At 41.6% G+C, this 23,507-nt stretch overlaps 1 protein-coding gene across 2 annotated transcripts in view; it reads right to left on the bottom strand.

Moving 5' to 3' along the window:
• Positions 1-1,198: 1,198 nt before the first annotated feature.
• rgmd (RGM domain family, member D) overlaps positions 1,199-23,507 on the bottom strand; it is a 23,851-nt gene continuing 1,542 nt past the window's right edge. The window contains exons 2-5 of one of the 2 annotated variants that reach the window (XM_080431576.1): positions 17,700-17,740; positions 14,104-14,249; positions 6,792-7,303; positions 1,199-3,804 (exon numbers count right to left, since the gene is read on the bottom strand). In XM_080431576.1, coding sequence (XP_080287702.1) covers positions 3,094-3,804; positions 6,792-7,303; positions 14,104-14,249; positions 17,700-17,737 — 1,407 coding nt within the window. In that variant the 5' untranslated portion in view covers positions 17,738-17,740 and the 3' untranslated portion in view covers positions 1,199-3,093. The remainder of the gene's footprint in view (positions 3,805-6,791; positions 7,304-14,103; positions 14,250-17,699; positions 17,741-23,507) is intronic. The other variant, XM_080431577.1, reaches the window with a different exon arrangement.

Here is a 23,507-nt window from a genome sequence, read left to right as displayed (position 1 = left end):
GACCCTCTACGATCCACAATGCTCAAGTAGGCCTACAATTAAATACCAGAATGTATTTTGCATGACCATTACCAAAATATGGTATGACTTAGGGCTGGGCAATTAACCGAAAATATATCAAAACTGGTATTTACAACTAATAACCGACTTATATCTTTCTCAGGAAGGTTAATCTATTAATCCAGAAGCCTTTTTTTGTATTCCTTTTTTTGGTCTTATATATCAAAGAATTGACACGAAAACATTATAATGTATTTTTTATAATTGACTAAATCAATTAGTCTGATTAACCACTAAACTCTTATACTTTGTTGTACAATGGTGGTGTACAAAAATAGCCGGTTTACAAGCTCATAATGCTGCGACACATTGTGACTTTTCTTTTTTTAAATAGTCGCTCATTAATCGTAATCAAGGCAAAAGTTTGAAATGATAGTTATATTGATTGAAGTCACATCCCCCAAGCCTTCATTTATAAATCTGAACACTCTTCAGTCCCTGAATGCAACTCACTTAACCCAGCCGATTCTACAAATGTCTTCTAAATCCCAACAGTTTTCTGAAAAACGTATGTTGCTATATCAGTGGTGCTCAAACTTTTTCCATGTCAAGGACCCCCAAAATTATATGTATTTGGCCGCCGACCCCCATCTCAAAATATTTTGTTCCAGGGACCCCCCAGATTCAAAGATTTGCACACATTTTCAAGTTTTTTCAAAAATAGCAGATCTACAAGCTCGTAGCGCAGCACTCGGTGCCGCGCTATGAGCTTGTATATCTGCTATTTTTGAATAGCCAAAGTGTAAAATAATGCTTTTTAGCTCCAACAAAAAAATGACACAGATGTGTTCCTGTTGCCAAGATCGAGTTAACTCGTTTTTTTTTTTTTTTTTTGTAATTTGTTTTTAAAATTTGACCCAAAGACCAAGGAGATATGATTTTTCGAAGATTTAGACTCCTATCCACTTCCTTGTTAACTTAAAACTTAAAAATTCTGTATCTCGGCTCCTGAGTACTTTTTTTTGTTCAATGTAAAAACCCCTGGCAATAAACTGCAAAAAATCTGAAATAATTCTGGCAGTCAATGTGTTAATGGCTTAAGTCTGATTTATACTTGCCGTAAATGACACATTGTGAGCTTGTAGATTCTGGCTAATCAAAAACTACTCAGCAAAGTAAGATAAGTCAAAGCGTAGCCAAACTTGTCCAACACTTTTTAATATGGAAAATTACAGATAGGGTACAACACATATTAGTTTACTCCTCTTATATGGACTCCAAATAAAGAAACTAAATCACAACAAAATGTAAAACATATTACAGTTAAAACATCTATACAAAGGCAAATGTACACAATATAAAACATATATACACTCTTTCAATATATTATTATATAGAGATTTTGTTTCTTTTTTACTTTTAACTGGAAGCCAAAGCAGCTTGAAGAGGGAGTGTTTGAACCAATAGAAATATTACAGTTTGATATGCAGGGGCTGATGACATTATCACACCAAAACATCATGTGTTATTGATAGGTAGTATTTACGTACAGTTGTTGGATCCTGTGTGAAAGACATTAGAAGACTGGAGAAAATATAACAGTCAGATAACGTGGAGTGTTACAAGCATTTTGTTTGTGAAAACAAGTGCTGAATGATGTTACTGGATTATACAGGATCTAATATCCAAAGAGAAACTCCTGCACTAAAAAGAAAAGACCATTTTGTCAGCATATGTAACTCAATACATAATGAAATCATGACCCCTTTTTAAGATTATGCACTGTGATGAATTTACCAGTACAGATGAGATATTTACAAAGATATATCATTCTGGCTAGCTGCCTTGGAATCAGCACAGACAATCATGTTATATATATTTTTTGAAGAACAAATATATAAATTGTATCCGTTTAATCCAAGTGTATGAAAATGAGTGTTATTTACTTTAACCACATGAACCTTAGCGTCCCCATTCTGGGGTCGTACGTTCGGTGAAAATAGCAGATCTACAATGTCACACCGTAAACACGTTGTGAGCTTGTAGATTTGACGAAAACAGGAGGGGGCCCTAGTATGGACCCCTGGGGGACTCCGGTCAACTAAATATATATAGGGTTTAAGTGGTTAACCCCCAACTGACACCACGATTGCGTGCATTCAGGCTGTTACTCAAAATGAAGTGGCAAATGTGTGAACTCACAGAAAACATGAGGGAAGGGAGGCATTGGCATAGTTTTCGAGTGCTAAATCCTTCAAATGGTTTAATGACAACAACAGGAAAACACCACAACATTCACAAAGGCAAAAAAAGAAAAGAAAAACATTTATAAAATGTCTGAGCTCTAGCGCACTCTTTCGTCAAGCCAGTATTGCTTCCACTTTGTCATTTCTAGGGTTGGGTACCATTCACATTTGTATCGATACTGGTACCGGTACCAAATTGTACCTTTTTGTTGTTGTGAAAGAATAAGTACCGGTACATACAGCTCAATTTCAACATTATAGAACATTTTTGTTGTAACGGCTGTATGAGAATTATTTTCACTCAGATTAGACAATGAAGGCATGTGTGTGTTTATTAAACTATTACAAGTAACGCACTTTTGCGCCTTAATTTTCATACAGGCAGTCCGTGGGTACAACCCTAGGGGTCCTCAAAAAGTAAACCCCATCTTTGCCACACTTGCGCAGCTCATCAGAATTGGGTACTTGGAATATTCTCTGTAAGGAGCTCAAAACATTTACATACAGATTTTAAATGGAAATTGGGCAACTGCAAACCAATCAAATACACATTGATTATACAATACATAGAAGACCATTGCATGGTAATTTGTAACTTTAACGGACATGTAGTTTAGGGCAAACTTTACATTTTAGAGAGAGAGATGCAGGGTAGTAATGAGCGTCACTTACAAGCCATTCACAGGTTGTTGCTTTTTTACCCACTCTCACGGTACTGAAATGTGGCACCGATTGATCTAACGCGAGTCGGTACCTAGTCGTACCGATGTCATTTGGTCAGTACCCTTAAAAGTACCACATTCGGTGCCCAACCCTAGTTATTTCTGCATTTTTTAAAACATATATTTTACAAGAGCAGCAGAACGAGGAGTAGGAGTGTGACAAGAGGGGGGGCGTTGCTGGCCAGCGCCGCGGCGGCCGTGTGCGACACCCCTCGGCTGTAAAGGTGGGGAGTCCTTGGGTTCTGCTTCAGTTTACTGGGAGGCAGCGCCTTCAGGTCCTCCAAGGCGCCGTAGGCCGCCATGGAGAACTCGGGGTCTCCCGTTGTCAATAAGTCAAACACGCAGGACTGGAAGTACACGTCCTCCACCTGCAGAGTCTCCCTACACTTGGCGGTGGCCCGCTCCACCGTGTAGGTCTGGTGCGGGGGCAGCAGCGGCCCCAGCTCCGTGTTGGTGCCCTGCCCTGTGCCGGGGAGACGCTGCGGGTGCTGCTGGCGGCCCAGCGTGTGCTCCTTGATGAGCTCGTTGCGCGGGCAGCCGTGCAGGCAGAGCTGCAGCCCGGCGTTCTCCTCTGAGAAGTCCAGCGTGTCCTCCGGCATGCGGATGGCGAAGGTGAGGTAGCGGCCCACACGCCGCACTATGATGGACGTGCCGATGTAGCGCGCCTGGATCTTCACCTGCCGGCCGCCGGAGCCGCTGCGCTCCATGATCGCCAGGCTGCCGCTCTCCCCGCCGCTGCGCGTGCCGTCCTGGAAGGCCGAGGGCAGGTCTTTAGTGGTGGCCTGGTAGACCTTCTGATCCGTGCAGCCGTGGTACGACTTGAAGATCACCGTGATCTGAATGAATCGGGTGGAAACATGAAAGGAAGTCGTTTTATTTGATCGTTCGGTGGATTTCTAACGCATAAATATAACACGTTAAAAAGCTTCATGTTTCTGAGGGAAATCCTTCTCGCTTTAAAATTAATAAATAATATCCCCCATTTTCCTATATATATATATATATCTCTCTGCTGCACATGCATTTATGTTTCAATAATAATAGTTCCCCAGACCCAACCCAAGTAGTACCACTTTCAGCCACCAAGGGGCAGCAGCCAACCAATATTCCAATAGGTTGTGACCATACTGCTAGATTTGAAATGTTACTGTGAGTCACTCACTGTGAGTGTGCTTTTTCCTTTCTAGCCGACTGACAGTGTTTTACCCTGTAGCATAAACCGTGAGCAATAAAACTATACAAATAGAAGACAAATAGAAGATAAAAAAAGGCATATGTTCCATTTTAATCATGTATTAAGTTACTAAAACAAGATAGACCCAATGAGCCACAAACTTACCAGAAATGGTGTGGTCTGAGCGTCACCTGAACCACTCTTATCTAAAACAAATTACTAATAATACCCTAAATGATGGCAATAAGCCCCGCATTCTTCCTTGAGTGCAGGATCAAACACACAGACAACTGTCTCCTCGCTTCATAACTCCATAAATCTTGCCTTTTACTACAACGCCTGCTCACTGACTGACCTCAATCTGGATCCCAGCCCAGATATGAAAAATTGGGGGCTGGGTCTCCATTTCTAAAAAAAAAGAAAAGGTATTTGACATTGGAGGTGGCTATGGTTAAGTTTACTGTTACCGCGATACTGTATTTGATGGACGATTTTCTGTCTTAAGTCTGACAGTTGAAAACAGCTCCAATTCAAAAGCACCGAGGGGGCATGCGGGTACTGGCACAGGCATTACCCAGACTACAGGTTTGCATTACTCTCCCCACCCAATACACACTGGAAATTCCTTTGAAATAGTTTTCTCTGAAATCCCTGCGCTCTCTGATGTACAAGCCAACTTCAAAGCAATAGTCTTGCAATGCTGCATGGCTTGTTTGCACCACCCAAACAGATTTTCTCATCCTCCCCGATAAGTAAAATAAAAGGCCGGATTAAGAAACACCCAAAAGCATCAATATGGCCAATTAAAAAAAAACAAGTGGGGAGGGCGGGGTGAGTGCAGTAATCATCCAACAACAAAAAAAGAACTTATTTAGAACTAATTTATAGACCTACAATTTAATCATGACTATGACAGTTTCAACGATATAATTGAGAGCATTTAAGACAAGCTGATTCAATCAGCGGGATCAAAACCTCTCCCCACTGACCAATTATTCTTTTATTTTTCCACATTATTCCATATTTACACAAAAAAGAGCCCAGTTAATTATTTGACCAGAGGGGTGAAAAAAACATTCCAGATCGTGGCGGTAGAGGAAAAATGTTTGAGTGAACGTTAATCACTACCATATGACCACCCATGTGTTAAAGGTAGAGCGCTCAAGCATGTCTGTGATTCAACACCCTCCTTCTCCTCTCCCTGAGGACCTGCAGGAGCTACAGAGCAGTGCTTCTCAACCCGTGGGGCTGGGGGCCCACAAATAACAGGCAAAATACTACGATTTTAATAACATTAATATACAGTGGTGGAAAGTAACTAAGTACATTTACTTAAGTACTGTACTTAAGTACAATGTTGAGGTATTTGTACTTTACTTGAGTATTTCCAATTTCCAATACTTTTACTCCACTACATATCAGAGGCCAATATTGTACTTTTACTCCAGTACAATTATTTGAAAACTTTAGTTACTAATTACTTTGCAGATATAAATGATTACATTATAAAACAGACATTAACCACTTTAGCCCTATTTTATACCTAAATAGGATATTTTCAAATATTTTAGTGCTTTTACTTTTGGTACAATACATTTGTAACAAGAGTATTTCTATATTGCAGTATTAGTACTTTTACTTAAGTAAAGAATTTGCGTATTTTTTTCCACCGCTGTTGATATATATATATACATATTTCTTTCCTGTAAAACAATTTGTTTTTGTTTTTCTAAAACCTAGAATTTTTTGTTTTCATGGCGATACCAAATAAATAGGAACTTAAAGTATACTATGTTAAGTTTCCATTGATCCAAGCCCAACACAGTGGATTGATTTATCACTAAAATAAACATGCACATGTGTCAGATGGCACACGTGCGTGTCAGCTTGCGCGTGGTGTCAGATGGGTGGACCACCAACGCTTTCCAGATATTCAAGTGGGCCCCGATCCAGAAAAAGGTTGGGAACCACTGCTATAGAACACTGGAGTCTCCTGAAGCACCACTGACTGCTAATTAATTTGTATTATAGTTTGTACATCTTTCTTAATATCATGAAATGGAATAAGCGTTGTCTTTTACTGCTTTTAAAATCACTTACGCCCCGTTTTATTCTTTCAAACTCATTTCAAACAGTGAAAATAGCAGATCTACAAGCTCACAACGTGTCACATAATGTGACATGTTGCGAGCTTGTAGATCTGCAATTTTTTTATGTTTGAAATTTAAAAGAAAGAACTTGATGTCGTCACAGTACGATATTATCGTCACAACATGGAGGTATATGGTAAACACGTTGTGATATTTGATGTTGTCCATATGGCCCAACTCTACTTAGAGGTAAACCACTGCTGTGTGCCCTCTGACCCAGGCCCCCAGACCCACGGTAGAACAGTGAAGCGGCCACGCCTGGTGGTCAAATCTGAGAATGCACTTAAAATGCTACTGTGCGTGCATCTCCCGTTTGTGCACATGCTCATAACTCTATGGCTGCTCTAATAGACTCAAAATCGACCCAACATTTCTACTTCCGGCAGACTTCCGGGTGCTTCAAAACGCCACTGAGCACTTTCATAGAAATGAAAAGCTGGGGGCGGGGCAATCCGCCCTCTAGATATATTATAACTCTATGCTCTGACCCCATCCTCACCTTGCTGGTTGCCGTGGCGCTGGAGCCCAGGACGACGGGCACGTTGGTCACCTGCACCGACAGGTAGCGGTTATCGATCAGAGGCCACGCCCCTTCCACCTTGCAGGTCTGAAACTCGTCCCGGAAAGTCCGTAAGTGGGGGTCCCCAAATAATCCACAGTGGGCGTACTTCTTCTGCTGACCCTCGGGTCCCGACGCCAGGACCCGGCTCTCGTAGTCGCACAGCTCGGACACGATCGGCCGGGACGTGCTGGGCGGCTTGTCGGGCGAGGTGGGCCCGTCGCTGGAACAGTTGTGCTGGGAAAAGAGCTCCTTGATGCGGAAGACGGCAGAGTGGTAGACCAGGTCTCCCCTGCAGCTGCGCGCCGTGCGGCGGGTGCACAGGTCGTAGGCCCGCAGGGCGATGCAGTAGTCCAAGTCCGGCAGCCCCTCCTCCTGCAAACCACTAGAGGGCGACGTGGAGGACACGTACTCTGCATTGCAGCGCTGGATTCGACACTGCTGGCAATGAGCTGGAAAGGATAAACAGGGGGAAAGAACGATCAGTTTTACTTTTTGTCAATCGTATCGCATTGTGGTTTGTTTTGTATGAGTCGGCAACACTAGATGCTATAAACCTTGATTGTTTCATGCAAATCTTCACGTGCCAAAATGCAAGTACATTTACTTACAGTACTATGCTTAAGTACGATTTTGAGGTATTTATTCTTTACTTGAGTATTTCCAATACTTTTACTTCTACTCCACTACATCTCGGATCCAAATATTGTACTTTTACTGCACCACATATATTTGAAAACTTAAGTTACTTTGTAGATTTTGATTATTACAAAAAATACATTAACCGCTTCAGTCCTATATAAATTTAGTCCATTTGAAAATAGCCGATCTACAAGCTCACAATGCGTCGCATCGTGACGCATTGTGAGCTTGTAGATCTGCTATTTTCAAATGGTTTTTTATCCGTTTGAATACTTGGGACATTCTGCATAATTTACTTTTACTTTGGGTACTTTAAGTACATTTTGATGCCAATACTGTTGTACTTTTAATCAAGTACATTTTGAATTCTGGACTTTTACTTGTAACACAGTATTTCTATATTGCAGTATTGATACTTTTACTTATGTAAAAAACGTGAGTACTTTTTCCACCACTGCCAAAATACTAACATGAATCACATTAACCACATTCTGCTTAAGAATGGATATACAGTATATATATATATATATATATATATATACACACAGTAGTTCCAGAGGAGTAAATGAAGAGTGGGCAAACGTTTCCCCACTATCAAGTTTAGCTCAATCAGGAGAGCCATTAAAATCCAAATAGGTTAGCCCGCACGACCATCATGATCCCACTCTCTGCTACAGTCAAAACGTATTTCCCCCAACCAGCCCTCACATGAAATAACACCAGGCTTCGCTGCAGGAGGAAGCCAACCTGTGTAGTTTGCTTAGGGGTGTTGAATGTGGTTTGGCTGTTACCGAAGCAATAGGAGACCAACCATTAAGCTACGATGCATGGCGAGGTGCAGAATATTCTGTAGGTGAAGCTAACAGACTCGGGAGGTAAAAGCACAAAGACCTATGCTTGTTCTAGCCAGTCATGGGCCCAAACAGCTTGGCTGAGGAGACCAGCCAGGTAGAGCACACTGAATGTTGGTATGGTACACACACAGTTAACTCCTCTGTGTTCATTTAACACTGAGAGTGGACAGATGTAATCCACTGTACTTGTTAAGGGTCCATTTGGTTACATTCGTACACTCTCAGAGTTACACATGGATCCATTATTATAGCTGCCTGTGCAGCAAATGGCCTGGGCCAGGCTATTGGAAGCGGAAGTGGAGGAGAACAAGAGAAAAGGGTGGAAAATGGCAAGAGGAGGAGGAAGACAATAACTAAGGAATACAGGAGGGTGGATCAGCAGAACTGTCTGGATCCAAATGTTCATTAAAGCATTAAATCCCTCCTTCCACTGTTCAGTACACCTACGACTGCGTGGCCACGCACACGTAAGACTGGGGAAACTGAGAGACTTCATAAATCCTACCAACTCATAAATCCTACCAACTCAAAGCATATGAACATTCTTGCTCACTAGGCCTTGCATTTTAGTGAAAGCTGCAAAAGTGATAGCAGCACACACATGACTGATTTGCCATGTACAGGTAGCTGTAGCGCCACCATTAGGACTATTGGCCCCACAATGGCAGTTGAGGAAGTTTGGCATAGGACTGGACCTGTGTGCCAAGTTTAGTTAATTTTCATGCATGGGAAGGCAGATTTCCTGGTTAGATAGAAATTAATGAAATACATGCCTGACCCCCCAATTAACACTGAGGATTTTAATGTGTATTGACTAAATCACTGGTTTTCAAGGTGGAGTCAGTGGGGACCCTCAGGGTTCCAGGGGGTCCCCAACAAAATGAGGAACAAGACTTAAGCCCCATTTTATTTTTTGGGCCTATCTACAAGCTCACAACGAATTGCGATGAGTTGTGAGATATTTATGGCAACAAATGTTCTCATATGGAGGTTCCTGGCACAAGATCTTTTCAAATCGTGGTTTGTGACCAAATTCATATCAATGTGGGGGTTGTTGACATGAAAATATTTGAGAGACACTGAACTACTGTAAATTTGTTATTTCCAGGAACATCTTAAGATTTTGTCAGAAAAACTGCCACCAGCCTACGTAAAATGACGTTTTGGTTAGTTTTAGACTGGTGGCAATGTCTCTATGCTTTAGTTAGTATTAGTAATATGTCCAAGTTCCCATTTTAAAGGGTGCTGCCCAACACTGTAGAAAGGCCCGGAAAGGATCTTCACTCTTCCCACCTGTTGAATGCCAGTGGTGGGAAGTAAATAAGTACATTTACTCAAGTACAAATTTGAGGAATTTCTACTTTACTGGAGTATTTTAAATTTTCAATACTTTTACTTCTACTCCACTACATCTCAGAGGAAAATATTGTACTTTTACTCCACTACAATTATTTGAAAACTTTAGTTACTAGTTACTTTGTAGATTTAGATTATTATTACAAAACATACATTACCCACTTCAGCCCTGTATACATTTTGGCCATTTGGAAATAGCCGATCCACAAGCTCACAATGCGTCGCGATGCAACGGGACGCATTGTGAGCTTGTAGATCTGCTATTTTCAAAAGATTTTTATACATTTTATACATTTAAAAAGTTGTGAAATGGGACATTCTGCATAATGAGTACTTTTTACTTTTGGTACTTTAAGTACATTATGATACCAATACTTTTTAAATTTTACTCAAGTAAATTTTTAATTCCGGACTTTTACTTGTCACAGACACAGAGTATTTCTACATTGCAGAATTGATACTTTTACTTAAGTAAAAAATGTGAGTACTTTTTCCCCACCACTAGCCTCAGAAACCCATGCTTTTTTTTTTGTTACCCACCACTGGTTGAATGCCATTGACTGTTTCAAAACAGAACACGGCTAAGAAAACAAACAAACATCATGGAGCATTCAAATTACTTTTTAAGTGGGAGAATGACCATGTTTTTAGACCAATGGTTTATCTAAATCAGTCCCTTCTCTACAAACAGTCTGGACAATGGCAACTTGATAAGCACAGAGATACAAATCTGGGTGGGTGTGAACTCTGTGAATCTTCCACACACACACACACACACACACACACACACACACACACACACACACACACACACACACACACACACACACACACACACACACACACACACACACACACACACACACACACACACACACACACACACACACACACACACACACACACACACACACACACACACACACACACACACACACACACACACACACACACACACACACACTTCCACCCACCACCACAAGGCCTAAACTGTGGGTGCATCTTGGGTGCTGCGCATCCAGTGATTAATGCCTCTCAGAGTCTCTAACACTTCAACATGAGCACTGATAAAAAGGCAGTGGTGTAAAGTAACTATAAACTAAGTACATTTACTCAAGTACTGTACTTGTGGAGGTATCTTTACTTGAGTATTTCCAATTTTCTGTACTTTTACTTCTACTCCACTACGTCTCAGAGGCAAATGTACTTTTTACTCCACTACAATTATTTGAAAACGTTGCATTTTTTAAATATCACAAAAACGTACATTAATCCCTTCAACCCTATATAATACTGTACTTTGGCTATTTGAGCCGATCTACAAGCTCACAATTCGTCGCAATCTGCTATTTTTAAAGGATTTTTTTACACATATTGAACTTGTGAAATGGGACACACTCTGCATAATGAGTACTTTTACTTCTTTAAGTATATTTTGATGCCAATACTTTTAATCTAGTAAAAGAATCCAGACTTTTACCTATATAGTATACAGAGTACTAATTTTACATTGTGGTATTGATACTTTTACTTAAGTACAAAAATGTCTGTACGTCTTACGCCACTGGATAAAAGTGGTGATGGAGCACGAGGGGTCATGTCAGAGGCATTCTACATCCCTCCTCTGAATTCCATCAGCCCCCCCCCCCCCCCCCCCATCCAGTACTGAGGTCACCCAAGTCTTGCTTTTGATTGACAGTTTGTGACAATTACTGCCTATAGGGGCATCAATAACCAAGCTCCTCTCTCAAAGGGGTCTTTATGGTCTGCCAGTCACTGGGTTAATGTGATGACCATATGGGGAACACAAGAGCAAAAAGTTAAAACTCACAATAGACCTCGACACACACACACACACACACACACACACACACACACACACAAATAACACTGACGGTTAACATCATGGTTTTATTATGCTCGAGAGAAATGTACTGAAATTGTGCTAGGTCTAATTTTTACGATTAGCTCTACAAGTTTAAAATGAACACTAGAACCAAAAAAACGTGCTATAGTTTTGACAGCGATGAATTTGACTCAATGGGACAACATAGTTAGGAGGGGCTTGTGAGTTCAGTTTAAAAAGGTAGCTTTCCATCAAACAGACTACTTCAGACTGCAACAGACTGGTAGTCTGGTTGGTAAAAGTTGGCATTTAGTTCAGCATACGCAGTCGGCCGATGCGCACATTGTTGTGCTAAAATGTTTATAATGCCGTGAGTCAAAGCTCCTGGTCATGTTTTCATGAACTCAAAAAAATCAAGCTTGGACAATTTTCAAATAACATTCCAAGGGGATGTCATTTGGGTAAAAAAACAAAATGCATTTATTAAGAAGATCACATTAGGTCAGTGCTGTGTCCACTGTAGTCCAAATAATTGTGTACATTTGACCTTGTTAAATGTGCTGCATTATGTATTAAACCTGCATGCGAGCCATCTCTAGACATTAATAAACATGTCATAACATAATAATCTAAAGAGTTTTGTACAGTGTTTAAAATAACACAACAACAAGTATTCAGCGAATCCCTTCGTGTTTCCATTTTAAAATAACAGAGTTGTCTGAACCCACTTCCAGGAGATGGATGGGTTATACATGCATAGTTCCAACAAGTCGTTACAATGGAACAAAAACAATTGCCATTGGCAACAAAGTATCAGATCAAGCAAAACATTTCCCAACATAACAAGCTGTTGCACGTAGCAGCAGCAGCAGTGCTGACAACCATCCACACGTTCTGCTCTATGAGGCCGACAAGAAGTTGGACCCCATGCATGGCAGTGGTGTAAAGTAACCAAGTACATTTACTCAAGTACTGTACAGTACTTAAGTACACTTGTTTTACTTTACTGGAGTATTTCCAATTGTCAATACTTTTACTTCTACTCCACTACAACTCAGAGGCAAATATTGTACTTTTACTCCACAGCAATTATTTGAAAACTTTAGTTACTTGTTACTTTAGATTTGTATTATTATCACAAAACATATCTTCAACCACTTCGATCCCACGTTTCAGCCATTTGAAAATAAACGACCAACAAGCTCACAAGAGCTTGTTGATCTGCTATTTTCAAAAGAGGTTTATACATTTGAAAACTTTTGCCTTACTTTTACCTTGGGTACTTTAAGTATATCTTGACACCAATACCTTTGTACTTTTACTTAAGTCAATTTAAAATTCTGGACATTTACATGTAAACAGAGTCTTTCTACATTCATTGCAGTACATAGATACTTTTACTCAAGTAAAAAAAGGTTGAGTACTCCTTCCACCAACCACTGCATGCATGGTAGCTAACAAATGAACCATGAATGAGGGGGAACAAAAACACGGCCGAGAACTTTTCACTCCACGATCTAACAAAAAACACGTACAAACTCTTAGTATGAAGAACACCGTGATCACCCATTAAAAACACTAATAAATAAACTAATGCACATGTTTTAGTGTTTGTTTAAGGCTTTAGATTCACCCTAAAAAAGGAAAACAATCGGCGTTTTCCTTCCTTTTCTCTGGATAACTTCTCGGGACAAGAAGAGAGAGAGAAGGGGGAGAGAGCTGCTGCTTGCTATCGCGAGGCTATGCTAACTGTTGCCTGCGAGCTTTGAGGGGGAAAATAGCCGATCTTCAAGCTCACAAGGCGTCGCGTCCGCGACGCCTTGTGAGCTTGAAGATCGGCTATTTTCCGACGCGCGACACCGTCTGTCGTGTGGAGAAAGCGTTAGCATCAACTTCTTCACCCCGTCCGTCCGAACCTTGTTTAATCTAGGAGGATCGATAATAAACATACGGGCGGCTGCTTCAAACAGCGATCGATGGACAAAAGGTGTTTCATAGTATCTAATATCTGAATACTTTGGAGAAAAGTTACATTTTGGTCAAAAAAACTAACAAAAATTCCCTTAAATGCAACTCGAGAAGTCGATTCACGTTCAGCGTTGTGGTTGTCGTTTCAACCAGACCAACACTGTCTGTCTGGAAGAACTATCCGTTTATTTATCTTTATATATAATAAAGATATAGCCTATATATCAACATTGATAGAATAATATATCTGATGTGTAAACACACAAAGCCACGCGAAACTCCTCCCAAAAAAAGTTAAAACTAAGTTATAAAACTATTTCAAAACGTGGATCGGTGGACTTTTTTTTTATTTTTTTTTAGAGACAACCGAACAGAACAGAACACATAACACGCCAAGGGGAAAAAGTTTTCCATCTCTTCCTCCACCTCCATATTATTCCAGGGTGAGGGGAATAATCGAGAGAGGGGAAATGTATTTGCATGCAATAATAATTGCAGAAAGACATGGGGATCGATGATTGATTGTCTTCTTACAGTCAATAAAATATAATAAAAAATATCTAAGATATGATTTTTCTTTATTTACCTGGTCGAAACAGCAGGGAAAGTACAACCATGGTCAACGGTATCCAGGTCCAGAGCTGCCGCTTAGCCCGGTTGTGAGGTCCGCTTCTCCCCATACCAATCCATCCACTTAGAATGGACTTCCCAGACTGAGGGGCATCGACGCTGCTGGAGGAATTACAACGAGAGTTTAGTTGGTCTCCCTGGGTCCTCCTGGTCCTGCCCAGGCTGCTGTCATTCAAAAAGGGGGGGCCCTGTCTGTCTGTCTGTCTGCCTGCCTGTCTGTCAGTCGGTGTTGCCAGGTTTCGTGAGAGAAATAAGCAACCATGTCTATGAAAACAAGCCCAAAAGAAAGCCCTTCGCCCTTTAACATAACAAATACATTGGCTATTTGAAAAATAGCAGATCTAGAAGCTTGCGACGCGTTGTGAGCTTGTAGATCATCTATTTGTTTTGTTTTTTAACTTGAAAACAATTTGACATTTTGTCCGCACTCCGCAGACACATACATATTAATTTGGGAGTCCTTGACATGAAATTGTTTGAGAACCACTGGTTTAAAGAACATTGGGAAACAAGCCCAAAATAAGCAACTACTACACTTTAGAAACCAGCCCAAAAAGCCTTAACTACCAATATTTACAAGCGACTTTACAGAAAAACAAGCCCAACGTCGCTTATAAAATGCGGACATGGCAACGCTGTCAGTCTGTCTGTCTGTCTGTCTTCAGGGCGGCTCTACGGCGGGAGGAGGGGTCTAAACGTGGAGGGGCTGTTAGGGGGGCTCAGGGGCCAATGAAACACTCATAAGTATGCTCTTTGCTATTTACACAATCATTATTTTTATAGGCTAGTAATAAATTAATGTATTAATTTAACTCAATAATAATAATTACAATTATAGGCTAGTAATACATAATGTATTAATTTAATTCAAAGGGTGTACAAATGCAAAGGTTCCATTTTGGTTACATGATTTACACTCTAGGAGTTACAAATGCATACATTTACAATACTGTAGTTGGCAGTCAGCAAGACAAGACCGAGGAGAAGGTGTGTTTTCCTCTCGTAACAATGGAAGTATTGCAAAACTAATTGTAAATACTGATAGTGTATGGTCTTGAACATATCCGTATGTATCAGTTAAACTAGCCTTGGATCAAGACTAGCATCGATGTATTTTATCGATTCTGACTTTTGCTTCACGAAAGCAAAAGTCAGAATCGATAAAATACATCTATGATAGTCTTGATCCAAGGCTACAGTTAACCTATGGTGAACAAAACAAGAAGAGAGATTGCTAGGCCTATTCAAATATATTCAGATGTTTTAAGAATAGCCAACCTTTTGTCATGCAGAAATCAAACAGGCTATTAGAGAATGTGACAGAACTTTCCATGCCAGGCACACACTTTTTGCACTACAAAGCACTCAGTGCAACTGTCCTGTGATCCCCAACAGGCTGGAAGCAAATGGCCTGATGGGAGCAACTGGCTTGTGTGTGTGTGTGTGTGTGTGTGTGTGTGTGTGTGTGTGTGTGTGTGTGTGTGTGTGTGTGTGTGTGTGTGTGTGTGTGTGTGTGTGTGTGTGTGTGTGTGTGTGTGTGTGTGTGTGTGTGTGTGTGTGTGTGTGTGTGTGTGTGTGTGTGTGTGTGTGTGTGTGTGTGTGTGTGCGTGCGTGCGTGCGTGCGTGCGTGCGTGCGTGCGTGCGTGCGTGCGTGCGTGCGTGCGTGCGTGCGTGCGTGCGTGCGTGCGTGCGTGCGTGCGTGCGTGCGTGCGTGCGTGCGTGCGTGCGTGCGTGCGTGCGTGCGTGCGTGCGTGCGTGCGTGCGTGCGTGCGTGCGTGCGTGCGTGCGTGCGTGCGTGCGTGCGTGCGTGCGTGCGTGCGTGCGTGCGTGCGTGCGTGCGTGCGTGCGTGCGTGCGTGCGTGCGTGCGTGCGTGCGTGCGTGCGTGCGTGCGTGCGTGCGTGCGTGCGTGCGTGCGTGCGTGCGTGCGTGCGTGCGTGCGTGCGTGCGTGCGTGCGTGCGTGCGTGCGTGCGTGCGTGCGTGCGTGCGTGCGTGCGTGCGTGCGTGCCTGTCTGTCTGTCTGTCTGTCTGTCTGTCTGTCTGTCTGTCTGTCTGTCTGTCTGTCTGTCTGTCTGTCTGTCTGTCTGTCTGTCTGTCTGTCTGTCTGTCTGTCTGTCTGTCTGTCTGTCTGTCTGTCTGTCTGTCTGTCTGTCTGTCTGTCTGTGTGTGCGTGTGCGTGTGCGTTTCATATCTTAGCACAATAGTGCTCAAATAATGGAACCTTGTTTGCATATAGTTTGTTTTGTTTCGCAATAGATACACAATTCAATAGAATTACTGTAATTGGTTGAAGACATCTATCTATGTGCTTACTGTGATCTTATGTCACTTTGACAGACAAAACCACTGTTAAAGTGTGGGGAAGAAGATACAACTTGATAACTGAAGAAGTAATGGAAAAAATAATGCCTGTGGCTGAGAGCTAAGCCTGAGTATCATGTGGAAGTGACCCATAATGTTGAATGCATGTGGGATTTCTTCCATGAGTGCTTTTCATATCTGAGGTCAATAAACTCTTAAGCCTTACTTTCTGGTGTACATGTGGTATTCAGACAGGCAGCAAAGGATGGACGTTTGCATGCTTTTATCACTCTCGAATCCAGAGAAAATACCCTCCATGAATTATTTTTCTCTCAACAAACCTCTGTGCACTATTAGTTTTTCCATTACATTTTCAGTTAGCAACTTGTATGTTACTCTTTTTCCCTTTGTAGCCAACTTTCCATCTCTCTCTCACTTCTTAAACGACACTCTGTCTTTCATTTGCACAGCTGCTGCTAGGCAGGACCATCTGCAAGGCGCACAGAATCACCCGCTTTCAGCCTTTTTGCTCGAGACACTTTTCTGCGGTTCTTGTGCCACGCGCATGAAGAATTTTAATGGACTGGCCAAAGTGCTGGCTCAAATAATGGTTTAAAGAAAATCAACAGTAAATGCCGTGCATAAATTGGCTAGAATTGGATTATAACGCCAGACTTTGCTTTGATACAACTTTAACACATCTTGGTTTCTAGAGCGCCTTGGCTCTCCTCCGCCTCTCCCTCCTGACTTTATGAGAGAGAAGTGAACCCGGACAGTTATTGGATCACTGGTTTCTCTATACACATGCTGGCTCCTCCAGGCTGCACAATTGTGTGATTCAGGTGGCCTGTCAGTCTCGTGAAAGGTCCTCACAGGCCCATGTTGATGTGGGACTGATATATATAGTGGAGGGGGAAACGAAGACAGCTCAACCCAAGTGGAACGTTTGGATTGTTCTGTTGCTGCCAGAAGGGCCCCCGCCGTCACACTGGATCCAGTGTGCCAAGTTTATCCCCCAGAGGGCTCTACCTTACTCTGTTTGTTCAGCTAATTTTGGAGGCTTGGTTGGTTGATCTGCTTTATGGCTGTGCTTTATGGTCACATTTCAAATTCCCCGAGCAGGTTTTAGCCCCTCATATTCCCCACGACTAAGAAGGCCATGAGGGCCATGGTGACGCAGTGTGGCAAAAAGGACAGTGGGCATAAATATACACAGCGAGCTGTAAAGAATGCATGCCAGACGGTTTCTCACCTGTTATAAAGCTTATCTTCAAGATCAACTGGTGACATCTCCTGGGAAAGAAAATATGTCGGTTTGTTGATCTTTCTTTATATTGGCTTAAGATAACATAAAACAAAATGTGTCAGCAGTGGATCCAATAAGATACATGAAACAAAATACACGCTATAGGATTGATACTTGCAAAACAAAAGATATGTTTTTTTCATAGAGTATGACTTCAAATGCCGTTGCAAAAAGCATAAGGCTGTATGTCTCATCAATTTCAGAGGCAATGAAATTGCTTTGATGTAAATGATATGCAGGTTTCTAATACTATACCCTCAATAGACAATTGTCTCCTACTAAATGAACTGAGTCTCCCCATTGAGGAGCTGATGGGACTTTGGCATCATTGAAACACAGCCCAGTGAAGCAAACAGCTAATTGATCCAGGTGGACGGTCAGGATGAATTCTTCACATGAAAGAGCCCCCCTATGGATGGTCCGTCGAGCTTGATGGGTGCAGAAAGACCCCTTTCTTCCCCGCTTTTCCTACTGAGCATATTGCATTGCATGACCCAGCAAATATGCATATTCCAGAGCCACTTCTCAAAACAAGTAGGGGGGAGGAGAGAGAGGAGAATGAGTGTAGGTGGATTACTTGGATGTATCGGGTAAGAACTCAAGGCTAACGCCAGAACTTTTGACGCTGGGTGGCTTGTTACAATAGAAAATGAAGTCAGTGTGTTGCTAATATTAACAGTCTGCTTCACAGAGTTGAGCTCAAGCTAAAAAAAAAAAAGGGCTCTGAGAAAGAGAAGTGAAATAAGAAGGGAAAAGTAAAAGGAAAAAGAGAATAAAGAAGAGTTCTTGATTACAACACGATCAAATTGAATAAGAGGGAAGATAAAGTTCAGACATCAGAGGCAGAACTGGGCTTTTTTGAGGGGGGAGAAATATACATTAAAGGGGTAGAATATCTGAAGTTGGTACTGTAGTAGGAACAACTACATAAGAATCTTTGATAAAGCCCAGAGCACAGAATGAAAGATACTGATAGGGCCCTGAACAATAATAACAATAGAGGGAGAAAAAAAAGTCCTACAGCCACTTTTCTTTGCTTTTTTCCCCACATTATACGATGAGCTGAGAATTGAGCTAGGTATGCCAGAGACTCTTTAGGAGTGTGTTGTAACAGAAAGGAAAGCTAGAGAGAGAGAGAGAGAGAGAGGAAAAAGTCGAGAGGGGGAGAAAAAAAAAAAAAAAAAGGAGCAAGGGATTGGGTTTCCTCTGACTGTGTGTCTGGGCAGCTCCACATGGTCCTCGTTAAGGTCCTCACACTGCGGGCCCAGCACCACACCACGCTGCTTGTTTTTGTTATTAGACCCATTGCGCTGTGGTCTGGGAGGAAACCAGAAAACCGGGCCAGAGCAGGACCATCTCCTCACCTCCGTGCCACCCTCCCCCCTCCCCCTCACCCTCCACCCTCCCCCCTCACCCCAAAACCACCACCATGCAACCAGAACTATATGCTGACGTCACATTGATTACACAGGCTCTATGTTGTTTACGCGTTCACAAATTGCTGAATATTATTATAATATTAGCATACGGTTTTAGATGTTTATGAATGTATAATTCTTTTAAATCATACATTATATCACATTCAAAAAATGTATTTGATCAAATATATTAAATATTACTGTACACATTACATTGTAGTCATTTTGCGCATTTTAATGAGAATTAAATTGCCATCTCTTACATTTCTATCACATTTAACTCATCCAGCAGTGATAATGATTCTTGCTTGTTGACAAAACTGTGCAAGTACGGAAGGAAATTGTTGATGTTTTTTGTGCCTGTGATTTCTTTAGTTAGATTTTATGCCAATCTGGATTTGTCAACTGAGACATGTATCGTGTTCCTTCTGAGGCCTGATAAGATCAGAGATTGGAATCTGAAGGAGCACGCGCCCTCTCCAGCCTCCGCCAGCACCGCACAGTTATTGAATTTTAAACAGGAACCAGAGCAAATTGGCCGTTTTTTTTCTTCTTCTCCTAAGGGCCCCTGTTTGAATCGAAGTTGCCTAATTTGGTGGAGAGAGACAGTGGTGGAAAGTAACTAAGTACATTTACTTAAGTACTGTACTTAAGTCCAATTTTGAGGTATTTGTACTTTACTTGAGTATTTCCAATTTCCAATACTTTTACTTCTACTCCACTACATATCAGAGGCAAATATTGTACTTTTACTCCACCACAATTATTTGAAAACTTTAGTTACTAGTTACTTTTCAGATATAAATTATGATATTATGAAACATACATGAACCACTTTAGCCCTATTTTATACATAGGCTATTTGAAAATAGCCGATCTACAAGCTCGACGCGTTGTGAGCTTGTAGATCTGCTATTTTCAAATACTTCAGTACTTTTACTTTTGGTACTTTAAGTACAAGTAAATTTTGAATTCTGGACTTTTTTTTACTTGTAACAGAGTATTTCTATATTGCAGTATTGGTACTTTTACTTAAGTAAAAAATGTGTGTACTTTTTCGAGAGAGAGAGAGAGAGAGAGAGAGAGAGAGAGAGAGAGAGAGAGAGAGAGAGAGAGAGAGAGAGAGAGAGAGAGAGAAACAGACAGACAGACATGCAAGATAGAGAAAAACGGAGAGAGAGACCAGAAGAAGAGGAGTGTGTGGCTGGTTGCAGGCCTCACACTGTGAGAGGGGAGAGCTGTTATCTCAGCAGAGATAAGACACACTGTGGTGTGTGGGTGCATGCAGGGCCAGCGCTGATAGCATCTCCACTCAAGGATTCCACTTACGGCCCCCTGATTGATACCTGACAGTACGCAGAGGGGGGGAGGGGGGGGGGGGGTTTACAGAGTGTTTTCCTAGGTACCTCTCAGTAGGTATCCATGCATGCAGCTGTTCGCCGTGTTCTCCTTGGATCTCTTGTCTCTTTGTAAACAGGCACGCTCACACTTTTTTGGTGCACTGTCAATTTAACCTTCCGGAAGTGTACAGATGTAACAAAAATTAATCCTTACACAAGTGGACACTGAGGATTTTACAGTGTGGTACGTCTGTGTCTGTAAGTCAGTGTGCCTGCTCACCAGTGGTGGAAAGTAACTAAGTACATTTACTTAAGTACTGTACTTAAGTACAATTTTGAGGTATTTGTACTTTACGTGAGTATTTCCAATTTCCAATACTTTTACTTCTACTCCGCTACATCTCAGAGGCAAATATTGTACTTTTACTCCACTACAATTATTTGAACACTTTAGTTACTAGTTACTTTGTAGATTTTGATTATTATTAAAAAAACATACATTTCCCACTTCAGCTCTATATACATTTCGGCCAACAATAGCCGATCTACAAGCTCACAACGCGTCGCGATGCGATGCATTGTGAGCTTGTAGATCTGCTATTTTCAAAAGATTTTTATACATTTGAAAACTTGAAATGCCAGCACTTTTGTACTTTTACTCAAGTATATTTAGAATTACGGACTTTTACTTGTAACAGAGTATTTGTATATTGCAGTATTGATACTTCTACTTAAGTAAAACATTGGAGTACTTTATTTCCACCACTGGTGCCTGCTCACTAGAGCCCATTGCTAACTGAGGCCTTGAGACCATATCTTTTTTTATTGTAAGTGAAAAGAATAGCAGAATACAAAGCATTGTATCTCTTTTGACTTATTCTCATTCCCCCCCCCCCCCCTTCTTCTTTCTTTTTCCACGCGGTTCTAAAGTGTTGCAACACGGAATCCTTCTCTCTTCTTCTTCCTCCTTCCTTCTTTTCAACGGAACAAATGTTGTTGACACAGCGTCAAGCCCTGTGCTCGTGAATAGACAGTCAACTGACAGGTAACCCTAGCTCTGGGGGTCACGGGGTCACCCCGGCCCTGATGAGGGATGATGGGTAAAATAAATGGAGAGAGCAGCGCACAGAGGAACCTCTGATCCGCTCAACCTGAAGGGAGAGAGTTCAGGGCCATTTGGCCTCTGACCTCTCTCTAGACCCTGTACTACCTGTGTGTGTGTTTGTGTGCATGTGTGTGCGCGTGTGTGTGCGCGACGTGCGTGCACGTGCGTGTGTGTAAACCTCTCTCATATCCACCTCTAACAACACAAGATATCATATCCTTTTATTGTGTTGTGCAATCTCTTCCAAATCCGCAGTTCAAGTGGTAAGAATCAGCTCCCCTGTGCAGTGTGTGAGCTTATTCCAATGCACCACCATGTTTAAACTTGCCTGGTCTTTTCTCTCTCTCTCTCTCTCTCTCTCTCTCTCTCTCTCTCTCTCTCTCTCTCTCTCTCTCTTGGCACCCCTCCCCCATTCCCAGACACCTGAGGCAGGGTGCATTACAGAAACAGTTAGGGAACAAATTGCTCGGTAATGACTTTTGACAACTCTCTTTCCACTCCAAAATGAAATAATACCCCCTGAAATCTCACCACTGAATACACAATGACAGCTATAGTCTCCGTTGCTCACTTGACTTTAAAGCTTGCATGAATGCATAGTTGTACAAATAAAAAGGAGAAAATACATACTATACGTATACAGAATAGGTCATGTCCTGTCCCGCTTTTATGTTTATCTGTGCGGTGTGTGTGTTAGGCTTTGTTCAGACCTGATTTGTTTCTCAAATCTGATCTTTAGTACTGACTAGTGATGTGTCGTTCATGATCGATTCGTTCAAAAGAACTAGTTCATTTGCCTTGAACGTGAACAAGCGCGTTCACTTTCTGAAACTGTTACGTTCACGAGCGAGCGACGTAAAAAAAAAAACATACATTAACCACTTTAGCCCTATTTTATACCTAGGCTATTTGAAAATAGCAGATCTACAAGCTCACAACGCGTCGCATCGCGACGCGTTGTGAGCTTGTAGATCGGCTATTTTCAAATATGTTAGTACTTTTACTTTTGGTGCTTGAAGTATATTTTGATGCCAATACTTTTGTACTTTTACTCGAGTAAATTTTGAACGTTAGAAAATAGCGCTGAACGAAATCGTTCGTTCACTGAAATGAACTTTTTTTACCACCACTAGTGCTGACTGTCCAAGTGATCAGATCAGATTTGTGTATTCAGACATTGAAGCCGTTTGTATCATCTGTGAATATCTTGTTCTACAACCTTTGCAGAGTTTGTTTGGATGCTATTTTACTTGCAGATCTATTGTATGCACCGGTTGCTGTGGTAATGATGTGACGACATACTGTAGGCATGAGTAATGCTTAACTCTGCTGTCTCTGGTGTCCCTTGCCAAAAAGTAGCAGATCTACAAGCTCACCGTGACACGTTATGAGCTTGTAGATCTGCGTGTCCAGACTGAGACACATCTTTAGAAATCCGATTTCAATCGCATTTTAATCCACAGAGGAATGTGACATCTTAAGTGAAATCTGATTCACTAAAATGTCCATGTTTTGTTGTTGTTTTTTGCTGTTGACTTGCTAAAACCGACCTGATTCCAAATCCAGGCTGCCTGGCTACCAGTGTGAACATAGCCTTTAGTGACCAAAACACTCTGAGCCTTATTTCCAACACCACATGTTCTCCATGCTGTCACACACACTCAGGAAACTATTTTCTTTGTTACCTCTCTCTCTCTCTCTCTCTCTCTCTCTCTCTCTCTCTCTCTCTCTCTCTCTCTCTCTCTCTCTCCCTCTCTCTCTAGTAAACATTTACTGTACTTAGAGCAACATTTAGTTTTATTTACTCATTTCCATATATTATATATATAGAATTAAACACACCAATTCTCTATGTAGAAACGGCATGCAGGGGGAAAGACCTGCTCTATCG

Source organism: Gymnoscopelus braueri, assembly GCF_963280865.1.
Source record: "Gymnoscopelus braueri genome assembly, chromosome: 6".
In the NCBI taxonomy this organism is placed as follows: domain Eukaryota; kingdom Metazoa; phylum Chordata; class Actinopteri; order Myctophiformes; family Myctophidae; genus Gymnoscopelus; species Gymnoscopelus braueri.
This window is presented reverse-complemented; position numbering and strand designations above follow the sequence as displayed.